This window comes from Lissotriton helveticus, chromosome 3_2, assembly GCF_964261635.1.
Source record: "Lissotriton helveticus chromosome 3_2, aLisHel1.1, whole genome shotgun sequence".
Classification (NCBI taxonomy): domain Eukaryota; kingdom Metazoa; phylum Chordata; class Amphibia; order Caudata; family Salamandridae; genus Lissotriton; species Lissotriton helveticus.
The window spans coordinates 251,235,802-251,256,818 of record NC_136062.1 but is presented as its reverse complement, the minus strand read 5'-3'; the positions used below and the strand labels follow the sequence as shown (position 1 = coordinate 251,256,818).

General features: G+C 47.9%; 1 protein-coding gene across 2 annotated transcripts in view; it reads right to left on the bottom strand.

The window, feature by feature from the left end:
* LOC144826621 (uncharacterized) overlaps positions 1 to 21,017 on the bottom strand; it is a 280,323-nt gene that overhangs the window by 185,243 nt on the left and 74,063 nt on the right. For both annotated transcript variants that reach the window (XM_078685143.1, XM_078685144.1), the window contains exon 5: positions 7,717 to 7,814. In XM_078685143.1, coding sequence (XP_078541269.1) covers positions 7,717 to 7,814 — 98 coding nt within the window. The remainder of the gene's footprint in view (positions 1 to 7,716; positions 7,815 to 21,017) is intronic.

Sequence of the window (21,017 nt, the reverse complement as noted above, 5' to 3'; positions counted from 1 at the left end):
CCGGAATGGCATGGTGAGATAAAAAAACTATGGATTTAGGCCCAGATCTCTGTACTGGGGTGAATGTATGACTATGTTCTGCTTTCTGTCCATCAACTGTTGTTTTTTGCATTTGTCACCCAGAGTGGGACGGGTATGCTCAGACGTTACTCCCGTGCACTCCATGCCACTGGAATCGAGCTATCCTGGCTGATGATGGCTGAAAGACCGAAACCAGTGACCTGGCTTGGCAGTTCGGGTTGGACTCTTCCCATGGGGCACAGGGTCAAGACTGATTTGCATATAGCTGGGTTCAAACTGGAATGGCATGGTGAGCTAAAAAACTATGGATTTAGGCCCAGATCTCTGTACTGGGGTGAATGTATGACATTGTTCTGCTTTCTGTCCATCAACTGTTGTTTTTGCATTTGTCACCCCGAGTGGGACGGGTATGCTCAGACGTGAGTCCCGTGCTCTCCATGCCACTGGAATCAAGCTATCCTGGCTGATGAGGGCTGAAAGCCCGAAACTGGTCCTAGGATGGTTGTTTCCAGTCCAGGGAGGACCTGGCTTGGCAGTTCGGGCTGGACAGTTCCCATGGGGCACAGGGTCAAGACTGATTTGCATATAGCTGGGTTCAAACCGGAATGGCATAGTGAGATAAAAAACTATGGGTTTAGGCCCAGATCTCTGTACTGGGGTGAATGTATGTCTATGTTCTGCTTTCTGTCCATCAACTGTTGTTTTTTGCATTTGTCACCCAGAGTGGGACGGGTATGCTCAGACGTGACTCCCGTGCACTCCATGCCACTGGAATCGAGCTATCCTGGCTGATGATGGCTGAAAGCCCGAAACCAGTGACCTGGCTTGGCAGTTCGGGTTGGACTCTTCCCATGGGGCACAGGGTCAAGACTGATTTGCATATAGCTGGGTTCAAACTGGAATGGCATGGTGAGCTAAAAAACGATGGATTTAGGCCCAGATCTCTGTACTGGGGTGAATGTATGACATTGTTCTGCATTCTGTCCATCAACCATTGTTTTTGCATTTGTCACCCCGAGTGGGACGGGTATGCTCAGACGTGAGTCCCTTGCTCTCTATGTCACTGGAAACAAGCTATCCTGGCTGATGAGGGCTGAAAGCCCGAAACCGGTCACCTTGCTTGGCAGTTCGGGCTGGACTGTTCCCATGGGGCACGGGGTCAAGACTGATTTGCATATGGCTGGGTTCAAACTGGAATGGCATGGTGAGCAAATGAGCAAAAAAACGATGGATTTAGGCCCAGATCTCTGTACTGGGGTGAATGTATGACATTGTTCTTCATTCTGTCCATCAACTGTTCTTTTTGCACTTCAGTTCACTGCTTAGACAGGGAGCTGGAGGAGGGACTTTAACTGCTCTTACCTGCACTGTGCTGCAGCTAGCTACCACCTATTCAGAGCTCCAATCACCCTCTGTGGCTGTGAGCTGGATTAAGGCTGCATTCTACATTCAAATGTAATGCTTCAGCTGCCATTACTGGGAGCTTCTGCTTTCTTCTCCAGTTGCCTGCACTGTTAAACCTTTGAAATTGTGAATGGTGTCCAGATTCCTGCTACTGCTTTTGCAATGTCCTGCCTTCCTGTGGCTGCCCTGTGCAGCGTTGCACTTTATCTGTTTTTTCCGTGCTTCAGTCGCACCATATTTTTGCTTGTCCTTTTCTACCCTTATATCCTGAATTTCTGTTTCCCACTTGGGTTTCTGACCACGTACTCGCTGAGTTGGTAGCAATTCCCTTTGCGTCCTTGTTCTGATTTACTGTTCTGAATTTGTGTGTTATTCCATATACCTGTTGGGTACATTATTGTATTCCTTGTACTGAATCCTATTCCAGTTTCCCTATATCAACAGGGATTTACTTGTCCAAGTACCTGTTGGGTACATTCTCGAGTTCCTTGTTCTAGTTTCCATGTACCAACAGGGCATTGCTTGTTCCATTGCCTGTTGGGTACAGCCTGCTCTTGATCCCGGTATTCCTGTTCTTGATTTCTGAAGCCCTGATCATAAATTCATTGTCTTGGTTTTCTACATGTCTCCTTGCTGGCTTGTCTGTCCTGTATTCTGGTTATTTTTTCTACTCTGGTTTTCTGTTCCATTCCAAATATGGACCACTGTCTGTTGCTGTCCATATCCATTTACAGTGTGACCTCTGCCTTGGCCGCCATTCTGGTCAGGTAAAGGAAAGACTTCTGAGGCTGCATCCAGGTCCGTTAGAGTCTCACCTGTCTCAGTGTTGGTGTCAGTCTTGATCCTCCTTGCTCTGAGAACAACAGTCTCCATAACAGCAGGCCCAAGTATGACTTTGAGTATGACTGTTGTTAAAAACAATCTGCCAGTGTCAGTCCAAAAGGGTTTCCCTAAACTACTACAAGACCTCTTATTATATACCACTACGGGCCAGATGTAGGTAAATCCAATTTACCGACTCATAAATACCGAATTTTACCGATTCAGTATTTTTGAATCGGTAAATTGGAAGGAGGCAGATGTAGGTAATTTTTAATTTACAATTACCGAATCTGTAAGATTCGGCATTTACCGATTCGGTAAATACCGAATCGGTAAATACCGAATCGGTATTTCCCATTGATTCCTATGGGCTTTGAAGCCCATAGGAATCAATGGGAAATACCAATTCGGTATTTACCGAATCGGTAAATAGCGAATCCTGGCAGGGGGAACGGGGTGTCACTTTGACACCCTGTAGCACCCCCAAGTGCAGGCTTGTGTGCCATGTGGCACACAGACATGCCCTAAGGGCATGTCTGTGTGTCACATGGCATAGGTGTACATGCACAGATGTGCATGTACACTGGAATTCGGTATTTTACCACCCAATAGGATTGGGTGGTAAATACCGACTCCTAAAGGGCCTGTGGCACTCTTAGAAGTGCCACCTACATATGGATTTACAGAATCGGTAAATTTACCGATTCAGTATTTTACTGATTCTGTAAATTTACCGAATTGGTAAATTTACAGATTCTGTAAATATGAGCCGCCTACATGTCAAATCCCAAATACCGGTCGGTAACGGCAGAATTCGGCCATTCCCGACCGGTATTTGGCGACCTACATCTGGCCCTACATCTTTTACTATGATCAAACCTTGTTCTTGTCTGTCTCCTGTCCTATGTAGTTCTATAACCACAGTTATACTTTGACTAGCCTTGTATTTATCTTGCTGTGTCACCTTGCTGAGTGTTACCTCTGGAATCACCCATCCCTGCCTTCACATTCCTGACAGTCTATTACACAAACTGAGTTAAATTACATTACATTATGCCTTGTTTATATATCACACTTCCACTATTTACTTGGCTCCTCAGAACGTTGCCTTGAAGATGGATCTGTCGGCAATTGTGGGTTTGCACATAAAGGGTAGTCCCTAGGGCTATTCCAGGACAGATCATGCCCAATAAAGTAAGAGCAGTGTTGTGTTGAATGTTGGGATTTCCCTACAGTTGTGTTCCCGCCATAGGGGGTGGGTCATTGAAACCTTCCAGGCAATCCTTGTGAGATGTTTTTACAGCTGCCTCACTGGGGTCTACCAGTTGGGGCTGCGGGTCATTCGACCCTCTGACTAACCTTTGTCAGCTGTATCAGACTGTCTCACTGGGGCTTTGGTGGAACGTGTTATATGGGGTTTGATAGTATTTTCCTAGGTGTTAATGGAGTGTTTCTGTGAGTGGGATGTGGCTGAGTGCTTTGCTGACAGTGTTTAAAATTGATTCAGGCTGTTGGGTTAGTGATCCGCGTAATCCTAAAGAGAGGGTTCCCTGTTTCCTTGCCTCCTTGTTATTCCAGACCTCACCTTTCAAGAACTCTCCAGCTTCCTAAATTTGAGCAATAGTATCCATTAAGAGTCCTGGAGGTTGGTTCCATGCCAGATTTTCAGGATGTTCAGTTGTGATACACTTACCTTCAATGAATCTGAATAGAACTCTTTGCACAGTGTCATTTGTTATCCAGAGCATCAGGAATGGGTCCTGACTTCTTGAACTTAAGCTGGGCCATCCTGCACTGCAGAACTGAATCACTGTACTCTACACCCTGTACCGGTACTATACTCCATTGCCCCCAAACTAAAGAATCTCGCTGTCTCCATATCTCATTTAAAATCTCCTACCCTCCACACATTTTCTTCCCTCTTGTTTTGCATTTTTATCATCTAATCTGGAGAATCTTAACCAAGTAGAACCCCCACAAATGATTCAGGTACTGTGCCAAAAGAGACACAGGCAGAGTGTCTCATACTCATCATATGGTGCCCCACTTTCTCCATTTTCTTTGTTAGTGATTATCCCCTTTGTGCTCCATGTTTTCTAACATCTCCAGTTTCCATTTAATATTGGAGAGAGGCTGGCCTGCTTATTATTTATTAATATTTATTTATTGAGATGGTCTACAGTTGATGATAAACAAATAGATTATGCTTGGAAAACGTATTTCCGAAAAATAAACATTTTTTTTATTTCCTCCCTGCTGCCTTCATGTTCCTGTATTGTATTGTAGTGTATTGTGGAATTAGTATCGTGCTTACAACCCGATGTGAAGTGCTTATCCATACAGATATGTTTTCTGAAATTAAGATGTGTTCATGAAATGGGGTCTTGGGGGCAGGGGGAGAGGTCAGGGGACATGGGGCATTTGTCCCCAGGCTTTTTGGATGTGATGTGATGTGATGAGGCATTTATATAGCGCGCTACCACTCCAAGGAGCATCTTGGCGCTGCAACTCCTAGTACAAGCAGATAGGCAGCCACACTAGGACCACCCAAGATTGAAACAGGTGATCATAGCAGGGCTTTACAGCCTGTATCCGACAGTGCGTAAATCCATGTTTTTAGCATTTTTCTGAACCTTTGCTCCGTGGTGACTTCCCGAAGGAAGAGGGGTAATTTGTTCCATGCTTTCGCACCAATGACTGCTAGGGATTTTCCCCCTTTGGTTGTCCGCCTAAATCTAGGAACGAGAAGGAGATTTGCTGTAGATGATCTAAGTTTGCGCGTTGGATGATATTGTGTGAAGTGCCTGCGCAGGTACAAAGGACCCTGTTGGTGGAAGGCTCTATAGGTGATGATAAGGACCTTGAACAGGATGCGTTTATGTACTGAGAGCCAATGTAGGGCATCTAATGCAGCAGATGCCGAAGATTTTCTGGGCCATCTGAGGACCAATCTGGCAGTTGCATGTTGGACAATCTGGAGTCTTTGCAGGGCAGATTTATTTAGCCCTGCATACAGACTGTTGCAGTAGTCGAGTCTTGATGTTATCAGCGCCACTGCAACTGTCCGTCTAGCATGCAGGGGAAGCAGGTCAAAGAATTTTCTGAGACCCCTAATAATATTAAAGCATACTCCTGCTACTTCTTTTGCTTGATGTGTGAAGGACAGGCTGTTATCAAATTTAATACCCAGGTTCCGTGCTGCATTAATAGTCTTTGGTGGAGCCTCTGCCTCCTTAGGCCACCAGTCATGGGGAGAAAAGCAGTTATTAGGACCAAAAGGCAGAATTTCTGTTTTAGCAGAATTACACTTTAAATGATTGTTTGTCATCCACGCAAATGTTGCCGATAGGCATTCTCTCAGGGCCGTTTCCACCTTGGTTTGATTCTTATCAAGAACCAGAACCATCTGGGTGTCATCGGCATATGCAATTGTGCTAATACCGAAGGAGGAGATCAATTTGATCAGGGGAACCATGTATAGGTTGAACAATGTGGGGCTCAAACTAGAGCCTTGCGGTACCCCCGTATTCAGCACTTTCTCCTTGGACCTAAAGTTTCCCAACATAACGATCTGGCGCCTATGTGCCAGATAGTTTTTAAACCATTCTAAAACGGTTCCCGCTATGCCCGCATTTGCTAGACGATGTAAAAGGATAGCGTGGGACACCGTGTCGAACGCGGCAGAGAGTTCTAATAGGATCAGGACTGCCATCTTGCCGTGATCCAATGCAGCTCGAATGGTTTCGGTTGACGACAACAATGCAGATTCAGTTGAATGATGAGCTCTAAAACCTGCTTGGCATGGATGAAGAATTTCATTCATTTCCAGGAAGTCCATAAGTTGCTTATTAACAAACGATTCCGTTAATTCCGTTGGATGGCTGATGCAGTGGAGCCTTTCGGTCCAGCGGTTAGAGGGAGCAGTGCTAGGGTGTTGAGAGGAAGGGAACTTCTCTTCGGGTAACTAGTTGGGTACCCTAGCAGGTCAGGTGGAATTAATTGAACACCCTCCCACCTCATCACATTAGTTAAGTTTGAGGGATTAGGGATGTGTAGAGGGCTTGACATGGTGACACCGATGTGTACGGATGTTGATTGTTGTACATTTGTCATTGAGGAGCAGGTGCTAAGGAAGGGGACGGGGAGACTGATGGATTGTAGGTGTAAGTTACAAGAAGGTTAGTTACACCGCTGGATGGGCTGAATAGTCGAGGGGGCCACGACAGAGGTGGTGGTGCTGGGAGTTTTCTTAGTTGAGTTAACCGAGAAAGGGAGGTTGTTTGAGCAAATCTTAGGAGAATTTATGCAAGGTGTGGGGGAGTGTTAATTGGGAGTTGTTTTATAATGTTGAATGGTGGCCTTTAGGAGTGGAGAGGGGATCTTTGTTTGAGGTATTATAATGATGCCTTAAGGTTAGTCTGTAATGCAATTGGCTAAGGGTTGCACTTCTTGTTATATGCACCTGTCTCATTATTGAGGCTTTTTTCGCACATAACAGAGTACTGTGGGTTCCTGGGTTGTGCAGATCAGGTCTCCTCTTCAGGTTTACTTACAGAGACCCGGCTGAAAATGGCAAGGTTCTATTAAATGGACGAGAAAAGGTTGCAGGGACTTATTGTCACCAGCGGAGGAATTCAGGCTGTGTTTTTAACCTGTATGTTTGTTAATGTGATGACAGATGGGGAGGGGTGGTTTGTTTTTGGAAATGCAGGCTGAAATCTGCATGAAGATGACCCTATCTACTCCAGAAGAGATGTTTACTATCCTCTTCTCCTATAACTTTTTGCCCTCTCCATTCGAATAATGCACTTTGATGCAAATCTTGTCACCAGTCTAAAATAGCTCGCATTTCCTTCTGCCATCCCTGAAGATTGTATACAGTTCCTCTGAAGTAGCAAAGGTTGCACAGGCCTCAGTCACCTCATCAAGAAAATGGTGCTCCTGACTGCTGGTTGGCCAGTAAAGTGCAGTCATTTTCCGGGTTTGGTGCACCCGTCAGGCCTCTGGGCCCCATTGCTACTGCACCTGGTGCACTACCCATATACACTTCTTCAACTTCTTAGAGGGGAAACATCCTTTACAACGCAACTGTTACAACGAAGTACCTTTACGACGCAACCATTACAACGCAACTTTTACAACGAATTGCGCTGGGGGGGCGCTCTAGGATAGGGAATAGTTTTAATTTACTATCCGACACCTTCCCTACTATCCACGGGGACTGGAGTTGGAATAGTAAATTAAACTATTCACTATCCAGCGCCCCCCAACGCAAGTCGTTGTAACGACTTGCGTTGTAAAACTTGCGTCGTAAAGGCATGCGTTGTAATAGCATGCGTTGTAACGTCATACATCCTCTTAGAGTATCAAACCCAAGCCCTTTTACACTACTTCCTTGGCTCCTCCTCCTCCAAGAGTATTTCTTGTCCCCTTCTCTTACACTGGATTCCCTGTTCACTGTCCCAGTACCTGTCTTGAAGCTCTCCTCTCTGCTTCTTTTCTTCGAAGCGCGACTGCTCCAGCCATCCCTTCTCCTTCTCCAGCTGGACAATAGAACCCTCCAACTGCTGCAGGACACAAACAAGATTGTTAGAGGACCAGTGACTGGTGATGGGGAAGCTACTGATGGAGGAGAGAAGATTGTGGCAAAGGGGTGCTTTCAGAAACATTACTTGGGTGCAGAGACTGCCTCCTGCAGTAAACCTTTCCCTATAGATAGCTGAAGTGGAAGGACACCTAGTGCAAGAAGTTGGGCTTGGAAACAGTTGAGAGTTCAGGCAATGTCTCATGCAGGGGTGAAGCTACATTAGCCCATGTGGATTGGGTGACTGCACCTGGGGGACTGGGGAAGAAAGCCATGACCTTTCGACTTCATCTATTAGTACTGGATCAAATTCATCGATATTCAGCACTTATTTGCACAGCAATCATGCATTCCTGATATGGACGTAACCATTATTGCATGCACCACATAAAGGGCCCATTCTGATATGCAGGACAGCAGCTTAGGAAAATAGCCAACCACAGATTTTCCCTGCTCACCGTCTAGTGCAGTAGCAGCTGGTGACATTTGAAAGTGATGAGGCGTAACAGTTGCATGCGGCGCACTGTAGTGAGAGAGCGTAGCGACCAAGCCCGAACGTATCAAGGGGGGTTCGGGGTGGTTCTCCCCCGAGAAAATGTTGAAAAAAGAGCAGCCAAATGGTGCATTTTTAAGGACATTTCAGAAAGCAAGAATGTTAATAAAGCAATTGGAAAAAGGGTAGCAATTACATCAATTTAGAGATTTTGTATGATAATATAATGTAGATTGCTGCCCAATCCTAGTGTTGCTCTTTGCTGCTCCCTGGGGTCGGCTCAAACCGTGTTACTTGGATGATTGTATAATGCCCATTCATACGGCTTGGTTCTCTGCCATTTCTGTGTGAGCTTCAAAGCATATACTATGGCGGCTAGATATTGCTTATCCCTAAGGTGGCAAGCTTACCCCCCAGGCACTTCCCATGCTCCATGGTCAACGTGATACAATCTGTAGGATGTAAACCACTCTGGTGATTTTAAGTATCCTCATACTTTTCTACTGCGCCCATGCTTATGCACAGCTACAAGCTCACTGTGGCACAGTTTGAGCAGTCTCTGCCATACATGAACAGCATCAAGACACTTCACACAAAGACCACATTGGACTCACACACTTTCTATCCATCCCTACTCTAGCATCTTTTGGTCACTCCTTTTAACTTCAATCCATGCCAAGGCGCAGCAGCAAAACACAAGAGGACAACTCTGTTCATGTCACACATCGAACCCCTGCCCATATAGGCCACATACCATTCTATACCTCCCACTCCAAAGGAGCATTCCACAGCATGTCCACAAGTGCGCTTTGTTGCATCATCACAAGGCTGGAGCACTATATAAAAGCAACTACAATACAATAGCTGGTACAGGCTGGCAATGCAGCTCAGTTCTGCAACCTTCCTGGTGCTATACCAATTTTGCTCGCACTCAGTCACACACAAATACAACACGCAACACACACAGACAGACACACCCTTCCCCAATGCAATTAAATCCTGACATGCAAATAGCACGCCCTAGTCCAACAATACTGGGACTCACTCAGCTCTGTCTAAGCACCTCTTTCTTGGCCTGGTGCACAAACCGTGATATGGTGATGGGACACGTGTCATTCTGCTGTGCTCTTTCTCTCTGCCCACACGAACCATTGCCAAATGTACCTCAGTTCTGATGTACAGTAGAGGTTTTGTTCGATAGCACCTATGTCATTCTGGCAGTTGGCAGATGTCCTTATTCTAATATGACGTAGAAGGCCTGGGCGCTAACTCGACCTTCCCACAATAGCTGCTTTTTCCCTCACCTAGACATGAAAGCGCTAGCCGAGGGTTTAAGGGAGAGAGCAGCTGGCGGAACAAAGTCGCACACGCGGCACGTGGGACCGCAAGAGCCCCCCTTTAAACCGTCAAGATCTCGCCATGTTGCCTGGGTGTCATTCCAGTGGCGTTGCGGCTGGCATCTAAAGTGCACAGGATCAAACCGTCTAACGCAGATAACCAGACGTGCTTGCTGTTGCAGTTACATCACTTAGCCTCTGCCCAACTAAACAAAATGGATGCTTTCTGTGCTTCTAAAATGGAGTATTGATGCCAGTGATGGAAATAAGTGGACATTGGGTAGCATGGCAGATGAGCTTACCTCTCGATCTTATCCTACATCCCCCCACTGGTCTCATACTGCTGATATTATTAACAGTGCTATCCTGCCAGGCTGCCATATGCACAACTAGTACACATCAAGCTACGGCACAACCTCCATTTTAGAAGCACAAAAAGCATATACCACTCTGCTTAGCGATGGTGATATACATATATTTATTTAATTATTTTATACAACATTACAATATGCACATTGCGCAGCTCAGACTGTCAGTAATCACTATCTAAATCTCCAAGTCTGACTCTAGTCTGCACTACTGGTCGACGTTGAGTCGTCGACTTGATCAGATCTTTGACTTTTGGTGATCGAATGAGAGAAATCAATCAAGGCAGAAGCCCGCGGCTGTCAGGAGGGACAAATACACGCACCCGAGCACGAGTAGTAGCTGCACTAAACACAAAGTGTGCTCTGACTGACTTGAGGCTCCGACGTCATGCTCACTCCCACCCTGAGGGGAAGGCACTGACAGGCAGCCAGCAACAGGCTGGCTGAACACCCCAGCAACGTAGAAATGGCCAACCACTGCATGGCTTCACAAGAAGTCATGCAGTGATTGGGCATACACCACGTTAGTGCCACCCACGCGGGGCGCCTCATGCACATCAATGCTCAGGACTGCGGAGAGGCCTGGCAAACGTGTGCCTCTCAGTCAATCCAGACGCTGCTCCATCAGCGTCAGGATTGGTTTGAGCAGGGCTACTCGCCACTCATCAGAAGTCCGGGGGCTGCGACATGAAACAACCATTGCTCTCCTAATGTGAAGCCTAGAGCGCATGTTCGGGCTGGTCGTAAAAATGATCAGCCCAAATCGAACATGCGCACTCTTGCTGTGCGCTAGACCACCCTTGCGATCATCGTGATGTCAGTCATCAGGATGACGACGACTTCACTGAACCTGCTGCCCTGCCTCCTTCAACATAACAAGAAGATATGCCAAAACTGATATTTAAATCTCAAACATCTAATGACAGCCAGAGAAGAAAGACTATTCCAAACTGGGATAGGCTAATTAATAGCTATTTATTCAAAATGAAGTACAAAATATAACAATTGAATCATTTGAATCAAAATGTTATGAACATGTAAAAAACTAATAGGACACAGCACAATAAAATTCCAGGCACATCAACACCCATTCAGACATATCACAGTCATTCACCTCACATACATACATTCATACAACGAAGTAAACACAAACTGGATTGGCTAATGTACCAGTGTTGGAAGTAAGAAAGAGGAAACAAAAGAAGGGGGTGGCCGCTCTCTTGGTCTATATGAAATGGTACAAAACTAATTAAAAAGTACAGTACACTCCAAAAAGTCAGTAACAATACAAATTCTCACAAGAACATTTCATAAAGGTTGTGTACTCAGAATGAATTCAAATGTGGTATAAGTCCACACTTGAATTACAGGAGCAGACCATATAATAGAGGCCTACGCATTTCGAATCCCTGCAATTCACAAACACAGCTTACCCTCTACGGCTGGTGTCGCTGGTGGTTCAAAGCTCATGAGTATTCTTGTGCTGTTAAACAGTTTTACATGTAGATGCTGTGTTTTCTGTTTTCTACTCTACACTACTACCTACGATCACATGGTTGGGGGAGGCGTGCTCCTATCAATTAGGGAGCGCTGCAGAGACTTCAATTAGCTGGGCGCATGAACATTCAGTGAAGCAGGGGCGTCTGAGGAAGGCTCACGCCGAAATGCATCACGCCTTACCTGCCAGCAAATAAAGAACCTCTCTCTCCAGTCCTCGCTTGTGGCTCCTTCTTTCAGTTTCTACTCGAGGTGGTTTGTGATGTTATTCGTGTCGACCAGAGGCACGTTAAGGAGCTCCCGTTTCGTCAAGTTGGCTGCCCAATCCTGGTACCTGCGCAAGCATTTCTTTCTTGTCAAGCTATTGGCATAAAGGCAGTCCACCTACAGGCAAGCAGGAAAGCATGGGACGCTGCGCAATAAGCAGTCTGTGACTTCATGGATGGTGTTTGGTGCACTGTCACTAACCCACGATCTGGTGGACCTGTACCCTGCAGGTTGAAACGGTACAGCGGGACTTGAGGGGTTCTCATGCATCCATAAACTGTTTCAAGTACGCCGAGTGCTGCAGACGCCTGAAAACGAACGACTTCCACTTTGGTTTCCCCACGTATTTTCACCCAGATATGCAGCATGCTGGGAGTTGTAGTGTTTGCTACTCTACACTACTACCTACGATCACATGGTTGGGGGAGGCGTGCTCCTATCAATTAGGGAGCGCTGCAGAGACTTCAATGAGCTGGGCGCATGAACATTCAGTGAAGCAGGGGCGTCTGAGGAAGGCTCACGCCGAAATGCATCACGCCTTACCTGCCAGCAAATAAAGAACCTCTCTCTCCAGTCCTCGCTTGTGGCTCCTTCTTTCAGTTTCTACTGGAGGTGGTTTGTGATGTTATTCGTGTCGACCAGAGGCACGTTAAGGAGCTCCCGTTTCGTCAAGTTGGCTGCCCAATCCTGGTACCTGCGCAAGCATTTCTTTCTTGTCAAGCTATTGGCATAAAGGCAGTCCACCTACAGGCAAGCAGGAAAGCATGGGACGCTGCGCAATAAGCAGTCTGTGACTTCATGGATGGTGTTTGGTGCACTGTCACTAACCCACGATCTGGCGGACCTGTACCCTGCAGGTTGAAACGGTACAGCGGGGACTTGAGGGGTTCTCATGCATCCATAAACTGTTTCAAGTACGCCGAGTGCTGCAGACGCCTGAAAACGAAAGAATTCCACTTTGGTTTCCCCACGTATTTTCACCCAGATATGCAGCATGCTGGGAGTTGTAGTGTTTGCTACTCTACACTACTACCTACGATCACATGGTTGGGGGAGGCGTGCTCCTATCAATTAGGGAGCGCTGCAAAGACTTCAATTAGCTGGGCGCATGAACATTCAGTGAAGCAGGGGCGTCTGAGGAAGGCTCACGCCGAAATGCATCTGGCCTTACCTGCCAGCAAATAAAGAACCTCTCTCTCCAGTCCTCGCTTGTGGCTCCTTCTTTCAGTTTCTACTGGAGGTGGTTTGTGATGTTATTCGTGTCGACCAGAGGCACGTTAAGGAGCTCCCGTTTCGTCAAGTTGGCTGCCCAATCCTGGTACCTGCGCAAGCATTTCTTTCTTGTCAAGCTATTGGCATAAAGGCAGTCCACCTACAGGCAAGCAGGAAAGCATGGGACGCTGCGCAATAAGCAGTCTGTGACTTCATGGATGGTGTTTGGTGCACTGTCACTAACCCACGATCTGGCGGACCTGTACCCTGCAGGTTGAAACGGTACAGCGGGGACTTGAGGGGTTCTCATGCATCCATAAACTGTTTCAAGTACGCCGAGTGCTGCAGACGCATGAAAACGAAAAAATTCCACTTTGGTTTCCCCACGTATTTTCACCCAGATATGCAGCATACTGGGAGTTGTAGTGTTTGCTACTCTACACTACTACCTACGATCACATGGTTGGGGGAGGCGTGCTCCTATCAATTAGGGAGCGCTGCAGAGACTTCAATTAGCTGGGCGCATGAACATTCAGTGAAGCAGGGGCGTCTGAGGAAGGCTCACGCCGAAATGCATCACGCCTTACCTGCCAGCAAATAAAGAACCTCTCTCTCCAGTCCTCGCTTGTGGCTCCTTCTTTCAGTTTCTACTGGAGGTGGTTTGTGATGTTATTCGTGTCGACCAGAGGCACGTTAAGGAGCTCCCGTTTCGTCAAGTTGGCTGCCCAATCCTGGTACCTGCGCAAGCATTTCTTTCTTGTCAAGCTATTGGCATAAAGGCAGTCCACCTACAGGCAAGCAGGAAAGCATGGGACGCTGCGCAATAAGCAGTCTGTGACTTCATGGATGGTGTTTGGTGCACTGTCACTAACCCACGATCTGGCGGACCTGTACCCTGCAGGTTGAAACGGTACAGCGGGGACTTGAGGGGTTCTCATGCATCCATAAACTGTTTCAAGTACGCCGAATGCTGCAGACGCCTGAAAACGAAAGAATTCCACTTTGGTTTCCCCACGTATTTTCACCCAGATATGCAGCACGCTGGGAGTTGTAGTGTTTGCTACTCTACACTACTACCTACGATCACATGGTTGGGGGAGGCGTGCTCCTATCAATTAGGGAGCGCTGCAGAGACTTCAATTAGCTGGGCGCATGAACATTCAGTGAAGCAGGGGCGTCTGAGGATGGCTCATGCCGAAATGCATCACGCCTTACCTGCCAGCAAATAAAGAACCTCTCTCTCCAGTCCTCGCTTGTGGCTCCTTCTTTCAGTTTCTACTGGAGGTGGTTTGTGATGTTATTCGTGTCGACCAGAGGCACGTTAAGGAGCTCCCGTTTCGTCAAGTTGGCTGCCCAATCCTGGTACCTGCGCAAGCATTTCTTTCTTGTCAAGCTATTGGCATAAAGGCAGTCCACCTACAGGCAAGCAGGAAAGCATGGGACGCTGCGCAATAAGCAGTCTGTGACTTCATGGATAGTGTTTGGTGCACTGTCACTAACCCACGATCTGGCGGACCTGTACCCTGCAGGTTGAAACGGTACAGCGGGGACTTGAGGGGTTCTCATGCATCCATAAACTGTTTCAAGTACGCCGAGTGCTGCAGACGCCTGAAAACGAAAGAATTCCACTTTGGTTTCCCCACGTATTTTCACCCAGATATGCAGCATGCTGGGAGTTGTAGTGTTTGCTACTCTACACTACTACCTACGATCACATGGTTGGGGGAGGCGTGCTCCTATCAATTAGGGAGCGCTGCAGAGACTTCAATTAGCTGGGCGCATGAACATTCAGTGAAGCAGGGGCGTCTGAGGAAGGCTCACGCCGAAATGCATCACGCCTTACCTGCCAGCAAATAAAGAACCTCTCTCTCCAGTCCTCGCTTGTGGCTCCTTCTTTCAGTTTCTACTCGAGGTGGTTTGTGATGTTATTCGTGTCGACCAGAGGCACGTTAAGGAGCTCCCGTTTCGTCAAGTTGGCTGCCCAATCCTGGTACCTGCGCAAGCATTTCTTTCTTGTCAAGCTATTGGCATAAAGGCAGTCCACCTACAGGCAAGCAGGAAAGCATGGGACGCTGCGCAATAAGCAGTCTGTGACTTCATGGATAGTGTTTGGTGCACTGTCACTAACCCACGATCTGGCGGACCTGTACCCTGCAGGTTGAAACGGTACAGCGGGGACTTGAGGGGTTCTCATGCATCCATAAACTGTTTCAAGTACGCCGAGTGCTGCAGACGCCTGAAAACGAAAGAATTCCACTTTGGTTTCCCCACGTATTTTCACCCAGATATGCAGCATGCTGGGAGTTGTAGTGTTTGCTACTCTACACTACTACCTACGATCACATGGTTGGGGGAGGCGTGCTCCTATCAATTAGGGAGCGCTGCAGAGACTTCAATTAGCTGGGCGCATGAACATTCAGTGAAGCAGGGGCGTCTGAGGAAGGCTCACGCCGAAATGCATCACGCCTTACCTGCCAGCAAATAAAGAACCTCTCTCTCCAGTCCTCGCTTGTGGCTCCTTCTTTCAGTTTCTACTCGAGGTGGTTTGTGATGTTATTCGTGTCGACCAGAGGCACGTTAAGGAGCTCCCGTTTCGTCAAGTTGGCTGCCCAATCCTGGTACCTGCGCAAGCATTTCTTTCTTGTCAAGCTATTGGCATAAAGGCAGTCCACCTACAGGCAAGCAGGAAAGCATGGGACGCTGCGCAATAAGCAGTCTGTGACTTCATGGATGGTGTTTGGTGCACTGTCACTAACCCACGATCTGGTGGACCTGTACCCTGCAGGTTGAAACGGTACAGCGGGGACTTGAGGGGTTCTCATGCATCCATAAACTGTTTCAAGTACGCCGAGTGCTGCAGACGCCTGAAAACGAAAGAATTCCACTTTGGTTTCCCCACGTATTTTCACCCAGATATGCAGCATGCTGGGAGTTGTAGTGTTTGCTACTCTACACTACTACCTACGATCACATGGTTGGGGGAGGCGTGCTCCTATCAATTAGGGAGCGCTGCAGAGACTTCAATGAGCTGGGCGCATGAACATTCAGTGAAGCAGGGGCGTCTGAGGAAGGCTCACACCGAAATGCATCACGCCTTACCTGCCAGCAAATAAAGAACCTCTCTCTCCAGTCCTCGCTTGTGGCTCCTTCTTTCAGTTTCTACTGGAGGTGGTTTGTGATGTTATTCGTGTCGACCAGAGGCACGTTAAGGAGCTCCCGTTTCGTCAAGTTGGCTGCCCAATCCTGGTACCTGCGCAAGCATTTCTTTCTTGTCAAGCTATTGGCATAAAGGCAGTCCACCTACAGGCAAGCAGGAAAGCATGGGACGCTGCGCAATAAGCAGTCTGTGACTTCATGGATGGTGTTTGGTGCACTGTCACTAACCCACGATCTGGCGGACCTGTACCCTGCAGGTTGAAACGGTACAGCGGGGACTTGAGGGGTTCTCATGCATCCATAAACTGTTTCAAGTACGCCGAGTGCTGCAGACGCCTGAAAACGAAAGAATTCCACTTTGGTTTCCCCACGTATTTTCACCCAGATATGCAGCATGCTGGGAGTTGTAGTGTTTGCTACTCTACACTACTACCTACGATCACATGGTTGGGGGAGGCGTGCTCCTATCAATTAGGGAGCGCTGCAAAGACTTCAATTAGCTGGGCGCATGAACATTCAGTGAAGCAGGGGCGTCTGAGGAAGGCTCACGCCGAAATGCATCACGCCTTACCTGCCAGCAAATAAAGAACCTCTCTCTCCAGTCCTCGCTTGTGGCTCCTTCTTTCAGTTTCTACTGGAGGTGGTTTGTGATGTTATTCGTGTCGACCAGAGGCACGTTAAGGAGCTCCCGTTTCGTCAAGTTGGCTGCCCAATCCTGGTACCTGCGCAAGCATTTCTTTCTTGTCAAGCTATTGGCATAAAGGCAGTCCACCTACAGGCAAGCAGGAAAGCATGGGACGCTGCGCAATAAGCAGTCTGTGACTTCATGGATGGTGTTTGGTGCACTGTCACTAACCCACGATCTGGCGGACCTGTACCCTGCAGGTTGAAATGGTACAGCGGGGACTTGAGGGGTTCTCATGCATCCATAAACTGTTTCAAGTACGCCGAGTGCTGCAGACGCCTGAAAACGAAAAAATTCCACTTTTGTTTCCCCACGTATTTTCACCCAGATATGCAGCATACTGGGAGTTGTAGTGTTTGCTACTCTACACTACTACCTACGATCACATGGTTGGGGGAGGCGTGCTCCTATCAATTAGGGAGCGCTGCAGAGACTTCAATTAGCTGGGCGCATGAACATTCAGTGAAGCAGGGGCGTCTGAGGAAGGCTCACGCCGAAATGCATCACGCCTTACCTGCCAGCAAATAAAGAACCTCTCTCTCCAGTCCTCGCTTGTGGCTCCTTCTTTCAGTTTCTACTGGAGGTGGTTTGTGATGTTATTCGTGTCGACCAGAGGCACGTTAAGGAGCTCCCGTTTCGTCAAGTTGGCTGCCCAATCCTGGTACCTGCGCAAGCATTTCTTTCTTGTCAAGCTATTGGCATAAAGGCAGTCCACCTACAGGCAAGCAGGAAAGCATGGGACGCTGCGCAATAAGCAGTCTGTGACTTCATGGATGGTGTTTGGTGCACTGTCACTAACCCACGATCTGGCGGACCTGTACCCTGCAGGTTGAAACGGTACAGCGGGGACTTGAGGGGTTCTCATGCATCCATAAACTGTTTCAAGTACGCCGAGTGCTGCAGACGCCTGAAAACGAAAGAATTCCACTTTGGTTTCCCCACGTATTTTCACCCAGATATGCAGCACGCTGGGAGTTGTAGTGTTTGCTACTCTACACTACTACCTACGATCACATGGTTGGGGGAGGCGTGCTCCTATCAATTAGGGAGCGCTGCAGAGACTTCAATTAGCTGGGCGCATGAACATTCAGTGAAGCAGGGGCGTCTGAGGAAGGCTCATGCCGAAATGCATCACGCCTTACCTGCCAGCAAATAAAGAACCTCTCTCTCCAGTCCTCGCTTGTGGCTCCTTCTTTCAGTTTCTACTGGAGGTGGTTTGTGATGTTATTCGTGTCGACCAGAGGCACGTTAAGGAGCTCCCGTTTCGTCAAGTTGGCTGCCCAATCCTGGTACCTGCGCAAGCATTTCTTTCTTGTCAAGCTATTGGCATAAAGGCAGTCCACCTACAGGCAAGCAGGAAAGCATGGGACGCTGCGCAATAAGCAGTCTGTGACTTCATGGATGGTGTTTGGTGCACTGTCACTAACCCACGATCTGGCGGACCTGTACCCTGCAGGTTGAAACGGTACAGCGGGGACTTGAGGGGTTCTCATGCATCCATAAACTGTTTCAAGTACGCCGAGTGCTGCAGACGCCTGAAAACGAAAGAATTCCACTTTGGTTTCCCCACGTATTTTCACCCAGATATGCAGCATGCTGGGAGTTGTAGTGTTTGCTACTCTACACTACTACCTACGATCGCATGGTTGGGGGAGGCGTGCTCCTATCAATTAGGGAGCGCTGCAGAGACTTCAATTAGCTGGGCGCATGAACATTCAGTGAAGCAGGGGCGTCTGAGGAAGGCTCACGCCGAAATGCATCACGCCTTACCTGCCAGCAAATAAAGAACCTCTCTCTCCAGTCCTCGCTTGTGGCTCCTTCTTTCAGTTTCTACTGGAGGTGGTTTGTGATATATATATATAAATGTCAGTCACTATTTTCAACACTAGTGGACTTCAGCTACCACAATGCCCTGCAAACTGCTAGCAGCGCCAAACGGAGGTAGGGCATAAAAGTGAGGACAATCAGCTGAATCCACTTACAACACATGCATGAACTGAGGCGTTACCTCTGAAGAAGTTTGCAGCCCAAACGAAACGCGTCAGGTGCCTCACTCTGAAATAAAAGGCTGTCTGCCAAATCTGGATACCGTGTGCGTCTCACCAATTCTTTTCAAAAGGGAGAGAAAACGCTGTTATACATAGCGACTGGTCCTGTCGCAGAGATTACGCACCACCTAAAGAGCGCCGAGCAACTTTCCCCGCCTTTGGACCACAACTGACATTCTTGGACAAACCGAAAACTAGGGGAAATCGGCTGCCGCCTGTCACTGGAGTCAGGCAGGATCCCCCGCAGTCCCATCAAAGACTGGGAAGCAATGTAGGGAGGTATGCAGACCTGGAAACAGACACTACTACGTTCCAGTAAAATCATCCATCATGTCACCGACCTTCGCGCACAGAGCAGAACTGCAGCAATTAACATGCCGAGTCAACCACGCACGAGGGGACTGGCAATGCTAATAATAACCTTGACTGCAGATCGGAACTGGCACTCTGCTGAATGACGGCAACAACATCCACCTCATGCAGATAAATGTCAGTCACTATTTTCAACACTAGTGGACTTCAGCTACCACAATGCCCTGCAAACTGCTAGCAGCGCCAAACGGAGGTGGGGCATAAAAGTGAGGACAATCAGCTGAATCCACTTACAACACATGCATGAACTGAGGCGTTACCTCTGAAGAAGTTTGCAGCCCAAACGAAACGCGTCAGGTGCCTCACTCTGAAATAAAAGGCTGTCTGCCAAATCTGGATACCGTGTGCGTCTCACCAATTCTTTTCAAAAGGGAGAGAAAACGCTGTTATACATAGCGACTGGTCCTGTCGCAGAGATTACGCACCACCTAAAGAGCGCCGAGCAACTTTCCCCGCCTTTGGACCACAACTGACATTCTTGGACAAACCGAAAACTAGGGGAAATCGGCTGCCGCCTGTCACTGGAGTCAGGCAGGATCCCCCGCAGTCCCATCAAAGACTGGGAAGCAATGTAGGGAGGTATGCAGACCTGGAAACAGACACTACTACGTTCCAGTAAAATCATCCATCATGTCACCGACCTTCGCGCACAGAGCAGAACTGCAGCAATTAACATGCCGAGTCAACCACGCACGAGGGGACTGGCAATGCTAATAATAACCTTGACTGCAGATCGGAACTGGCACTCTGCTGAATGACGGCAACAACATCCACCTCATGCAGATAAATGTCAGTCACTATTTTCAACACTAGTGGACTTCAGCTACCACAATGCCCTGCAAACTGCTAGCAGCGCCAAACGGAGGTGGGGCATAAAAGTGAGGACAATCAGCTGAATCCACTTACAACACATGCATGAACTGAGGCGTTACCTCTGAAGAAGTTTGCAGCCCAAACGAAACGCGTCAGGTGCCTCACTCTGAAATAAAAGGCTGTCTGCCAAATCTGGATACCGTGTGCGTCTCACCAATTCTTTTCAAAAGGGAGAGAAAACGCTGTTATACATAGCGACTGGTCCTGTCGCAGAGATTACGCACCACCTAAAGAGCGCCGAGCAACTTTCCCCGCCTTTGGACCACAACTGACATTCTTGGACAAACCGAAAACTAGGGGAAATCGGCTGCCGCCTGTCACTGGAGTCAGGCAGGATCCCCCGCAGTCCCATCAAAGACTGGGAAGCAATGTAGGGAGGTATGCAGACCTGGAAACAGACACTACTACGTTCCAGTAAAATCATCCATCATGTCACCGACCTTCGCGCACAGAGCAGAACTGCAGCAATTAACATGCCGAGTCAACCACGCACGAGGGGACTGGCAATGCTAATAATAACCTTGACTGCAGATCGGAACTGGCACTCTGCTGAATGACGGCAACAACATCCACCTCATGCAGATAAATGTCAGTCACTATTTTCAACACTAGTGGACTTCAGCTACCACAATGCCCTGCAAACTGCTAGCAGCGCCAAACGGAGGTGGGGCATAAAAGTGAGGACAATCAGCTGAATCCACTTACAACACATGCATGAACTGAGGCGTTACCTCTGAAGAAGTTTGCAGCCCAAACGAAACGCGTCAGGTGCCTCACTCTGAAATAAAAGGCTGTCTGCCAAATCTGGATACCGTGTGCGTCTCACCAATTCTTTTCAAAAGGGAGAGAAAACGCTGTTATATATATATATATATATA